This window comes from Pterocles gutturalis, unplaced genomic scaffold (genome assembly GCF_000699245.1).
Source record: "Pterocles gutturalis isolate BGI_N339 unplaced genomic scaffold, ASM69924v1 scaffold47968, whole genome shotgun sequence".
NCBI lineage: Eukaryota > Metazoa > Chordata > Aves > Pterocliformes > Pteroclidae > Pterocles > Pterocles gutturalis.
Genome location: NW_010122269.1, coordinates 29,052 through 34,432, shown reverse-complemented (window position 1 = coordinate 34,432; position 5,381 = coordinate 29,052). Strand labels below are relative to the sequence as shown.

Below are 5,381 nucleotides of genomic sequence, written 5' to 3'. Positions count from 1 at the left end.
TCACTATGAACGTGAAGAACTGACTGTTCCTTTTCTCTTTGTAACAGTCTTCAAGCATGTAAAAGGTTCCACTAACTCCCCCCCTAAGTGTTACCTCCCATAAGCAAAACAAATACACTTATTTAAGTCTTTTCCTCATAAGATATTTTTTAGGCCTTTCTCCATTCTTATTACTCTTCTGTGGATTTTCTCCGGTTTTTCAATGCCTTGAAGTTCTGAGTCCAAAGCTGGAAATAACAATTCAGCTGAAGCCCTTATCTTGTTGAACTGAGTGGTAGAAGTAGGTTGTGTCTTGTAGGCTCTCCTCTTTACATTCCCCCTTTTCTGCAGCGGTGTGATACTATTGACTCATACTTGGCCTGTGTCACCTCCAAGTCTTTGGTGCTGAACTGCTACTGAACCAGTTGCTCTCCATTCTGTGTTTGTGCAGGTGGTTGTCTCTCATGAAGAGTGGTACATTTTCATTTTCCTGATAGCATTTCATTCTGTAGGTTTCAGATAATTTTCTCAGTAATGTGAGATAATTTTCCATTCTGATTCAGCCAGTCCTCCAGCTTGCTTCCAGAGCATCCCAACTTCATACTGGCCATTGCAGAACTAGGTTGCTGCAGAACTCTATGAACTTCCATTCTGAGAAGGGACTACTGTGAACTGCTTTCAAGGCATGTTATCACACCGTGTTTGCGCTAGTGGGAGCAGGTGCCTCTAGATTCATCCGTAAATAATTTGTGAGACTCCTATGTTAAATAGTGTTAAAAAAATTCTCATCATTACATTCTGTTATGTAATGAGAGGAAATCCAGTGTTTCTGATGTGTGGCAAAATTATCAGAATTGTTTAACTGACTTAGGGTATGTTTACTCAGGTGAAAGTAGACAGCTAATGATTCTTTTTTCAGGTTAGCCAGGTAGGAACTAGAGTTCATGTTATTTATGTTATTGTGGCACTGAGCCTGAGCTAACAAGCCTCACTGAGAAGGCACAAGAGTTCAGGTGACATTCAACATTTGAGCATAGATTTTGGCTCTTAAATAAACATGCTGTTAATATTTACAGAGCATAATGACTACATGAAATATTTAGAAAGTGAGGGCACTGATGTTGGTTGTAAGAACACCAGTGCTACAAGGCTTTTTAAAATAAGTGCATTCTGAGGAGAGGTGGAAAGCAGAGGACAATAAAGACTTGAAACTTGGGAACTTTTTGAAAGCATAGGATAGCTTAGAGTAAGCTAAGTGAACTAGGCAGTGGAAATACAGGAATGTAAAGAATGAAGGTGTAATAGAGCAGAAGAGGAGGCAAGGGCAGAAGGAATGGGAAACAGTTCTGTAGACCCATAAAAATGATTTTAAGGAAACTGATGGGTTAAGTAGGGAAGACCTGAAGAGAAGTTTAGTCAGTAGCTCTCCGTTTTCGCCTTAAAATTATTTGTTTCAATCCTGACAGTTTCTAAACAGCCTTGCCTATTGTCTTCCACATAAGCCTGATCAGTACCTTCGTTTAGGTTTAACATTTAAAGCCAAACTGCCATCTCAAATACCCTTCATTGGTTGCTTCCATTCTGACTGAAGGAACAGTAGGATGGCCCTAGTCCCCTCACAGTGCAGTCGGTGCTGTCAGTGTCGCAGGTCTCACAATGGCACTCTGTAGCTACTGGGTATGAATAAAAAGATTCAGGATGGTCACCGCAGCCAGGGATCTTCACTGTTTCATACACAACCTCCTTGAAGGTACATGTCTGCTGAACGGATGATACTGGTGGATATTTATATACTGGATCCTGAAAATTACAAGAAGGAAATACCTATTTTGAAATCTGTTATGGGGTAGAATTTCCAATTTTTATAAAATAAAGGAGCTGATGTGAAAATTAATTAAACTGCTGGGAAAATCCCACTGAGATCAAAAGGATTTGGATCAGACTCTTCTAATTTCAGCTAGATCCTTAGAGTTCTCCTTTCAGGAGGACTGATACGGCAAATTTGTGTCATACCATCACCAGACAATCTTGCAGGTCAATTGCTTGGTTCTTCAAATTATTTGGAAAAGTAGAGGAATCTACATGGTAACGTCTGCTTTATTTTATCTGTTTGCAACCACAAATTTAGCACAATGCAGAGATCCAGGCTGTAATACTTTCAACTCTAGTTATACAATATGAACATAGTGTGTGCAGCCAGTTAGATATCTGAATTTTCCTAGCACCTTTTCACCCTTCCCTTTGGGGTTCGGATTGCCTGTGTATCTACTTCCCTGTCAAATAGCACAGCAGTTACTCAACCTGTTCTTTCACAAGGCTCATCCTAACTGTGTGTTCGTTATGGACTGGAGAAATGAGTTATTCATACATCACTTGTAATATTTAATTCTTGTGTCTGAAATTAAATTTAAGATTCTCACCCTTGTGAAGCAGTATCCTGAGCACCACGTGGCATTCACTGTAATGCAGAATTCACATTCTTCTCTTTCCACTGCTATAGTGATATTGGTGAGCTGACAGCTGTTGCAACAAATTGCTTTCCAGCAAAGTAACAGCACGCAACAATTAACTGTCTTCATCCTGTGCAAAAAGCAAAAAATATATCTGTACTGGAGAAACATGTATAGTTATTTTTAACAGGAAATATTTATAGAAACAGGGAGAACTTGAGTCTTCACATTATCCTCAAGTGGTTCTATAATACCAAGCTTTCAAAAACATCAGTGAGAACATAGGATAAAGCCATTAAATAGATCTATCCATGTATTTATTGTTAAAGGAGTTTGATTTTCCTAAGCGACTGAAATGGCATGTCAGCAATCTTTGCAGAATAATAATAGCAGACTACCATACCACTTTCAATGAAATATTTTCATCTAAGTTTCTGTACAGAAAATGTGTCCAGTCTTTAAGGAGAAAGAAAAAGAAGCAGGGGAGAGAAAGAGCAAAGGATAATCTATTTTTCAGAAGCAAGAAATTACATACAGTGTTTGCAATTTGAAAAAAGATTTCTAGATCAGGATCTGATGAAAACGTACCTGTATGCTACTTGCCTTCCTGGTAATAGCTGTAGTGAAAAGAAAGCCCTATGCTCACCTTTTATACTAAATTGTGTGTAACTTATACCTTGAGGATTTGCCGTGTATTAGTGCAGCGAACATTAGTTTGGTACTTGGTGAAAGCGGATTAATGTTCAGCCAGACAGTGAGATTAAGCCTTGCTAAGAGGAAAAAAGAAAAGCAAAACACACTCAGGCAGGCATGGTGAAGGTTACTGTCACAATGTCTTTTTAGAAGTTTCACTGCATTCGATTCAGTGGCATTTATAAGTAGCTGAGCCATTCCACAATTTGAAAGAAGGTTGAGAAGCCTATTTTTGGAAAAGATCAGGTGTTTTATGTCAGTTTTAACTGTGTGTTTAGCCTTAAGGAACAAGCTGGTCCTCTGGTAATTCATACCCATAGTTTTTCAGGGTATCAGTCTTAATTGCTTTTCTCTGAATTAGGTCTTACCCAGTGAGCAGCATATTTACTTTTTTATTGATCTGTGGTCCAAGAAAGCAAGTAGTGCAAGTTTTGTTAAACCATGAGTAACTCCACTTTTCTTTACCTTTTAAAATACCACTGTGCTTTTTCAAACAGACACCATCACTTTTTTTTTTTTTTTTTTTTTTTAAACTTATGTAAGGGATGTCTGTATTGTGGAAAGGGACTATAAAGATGTCGTAATGAGGCTCCAGATCTGTGTTTTCTGTCAGTGGTCTCAGAACACATATTGTCATGTTACAGGGAAAATGCTAATATTTTTAACAGGGAACCAGGCAAACAACGTGAATGCGTTCCCTAGTTTGTCATGATAATAAAACATTCTATGAGTAGTGTTCCCCCGCTCACTGCCCTTTTCCTGCGTTCACAAGTTAGTGATGTGTGCCTCTTCACCAGAATAATGACAGAGAAATAAGTTTGTTGAGCTTCTGAGGAAGATGACTCACAGTGGCACTGTATTTACTATCATCTGCCCAGAACAGCCAGTCTTGCTTTGTTATGGCTGTTCTATTATGGTCAGTCTGACTTTTACAGAAATCCATCCACAAAAGAAAGCAAGGCAAGGACATACAGTTAAAAGCATTTTATCATGAAAAGAAATTCTCACTGGCTTATGAGTTGTCCTGCAGACGGGATAATTTTCAAACTGGCTTTTACAAATGAACCCTTTAAGTGTCTCATACCTTCCTGTGGTCCTGCAGACTGGCCATCTGTTCCAGTTTCCAACCAGTCTGCAACATCTTAATTTGTTAACGAATTTAGTATCACACCAAAGTTAGAAAATGATCCTCAAATTTTCCTTGGACATCTCCTATAATAATAACTTTGGTTGAATGAGAACACAGCTCATTTTAATGTGTAAAGAAGTCAAGAAAGCAGACATCTTCCTCTTTATTAATATAAACTCTGATACCCTTTGATAAAGGTCTTTTGTGTCATTTAGCTTCAGCACAGTCCATCTTCTCAGAGAAGATTTTCGCTTGCTGTAAATCACTCATTTCACAGATGCCAGACAAAAGCTGATTACAATTTGTTATATCCCTGCTGAGGATCTGGCCTTTTCTAAAAACTAATTTATGCCAATTAAATTAAACTAAATAAACTTTATTTGCAAAGGACAATACAGAAAATATCTAATCTTTCCATTGCAATAATCTGTTTTATGGTTTGAGGAAGTCATACACATTCACTAAAACCATAGTTTCACAAGCAGTGAATGCAAGTGTAACCCCTGCCAAGCTGTTTTTTTTCTCCACTTGTTCCTTGCTCAAGCCCACTCAGCCTCCTCACTTGTAGCAATGCAAATTAGGGTGATCATTCTGATTAAAAGGAAAAAAAAAACAACCCAGCTGTCTTTTACAGCATTGTTGTTAATCCATCTCAATTTGTTCTGCAATGGAACAAACAGCTGTAGTGGTGTAATTGATGGGGTTGATTGGGAAGTGGCAATGAGAGGGGAGGCTAGCAGGAACTGCTTTACGTGGTGATTTCACTGAAGAGTTCATGAAGCCACATTGTAAACACAATGCAAACTTTTTAACAGGACGATTTTGTTCTGCACTGACCTGAAGGGCATTTTTTTTCTTTAATCATCAGGTCTGGGTTGGTTTGCCAGCTATCAGCTCTGCTAAATTCATTGTGTGAATGTATGAATGTGCATTTTTAGGGTAATAGGGAATTACAAATTGAAACCACCTAACCACCAGTCTGTCATCTGAGGAGCAGTAATTTGGTGAGTTTCTACTTGGTTGACTTTGACTTTGTTTCCATGCCTTTTGTTACAAGGAGGCACTAAAGGAATCACCTCTCATTATGGGCAAGATGCTGTGTAAATACGTGGTTTTTTAAGATTATTAGT

The 5,381-nt window shown here is 38.3% G+C and overlaps 1 protein-coding gene across 1 annotated transcript; it reads right to left on the bottom strand.

Moving 5' to 3' along the window:
• Positions 1-1,096: 1,096 nt before the first annotated feature.
• FSHB (follicle stimulating hormone, beta polypeptide) lies at positions 1,097-2,558 on the bottom strand. Its single transcript, XM_010077464.1, has 2 exons — positions 2,400-2,558; positions 1,097-1,779 (listed from the first exon to the last, which is right to left on the bottom strand). The coding sequence occupies exons 1-2, from the start codon at positions 2,556-2,558 to the stop codon at positions 1,543-1,545; spliced, it is 396 nt and encodes a 131-aa protein (XP_010075766.1). The 3' UTR covers positions 1,097-1,542.
• Positions 2,559-5,381: the final 2,823 nt, after the last annotated feature.

What these genes read in the sequence shown, in the direction of transcription:
- FSHB (XM_010077464.1), bottom strand. Translation starts at nt 2,558, where the DNA reads ATGAAGACAGTTAATTGTTGCGTGCTGTTACTTTGCTGGAAAGCAATT. An exon ending in CAGGATACTGCTTCACAAGG is followed by an intron (nt 1,780 to 2,399) that starts GTGAGAATCTTA and finishes TGTAATTTTCAG; the next exon opens with GATCCAGTATATAAATATCC.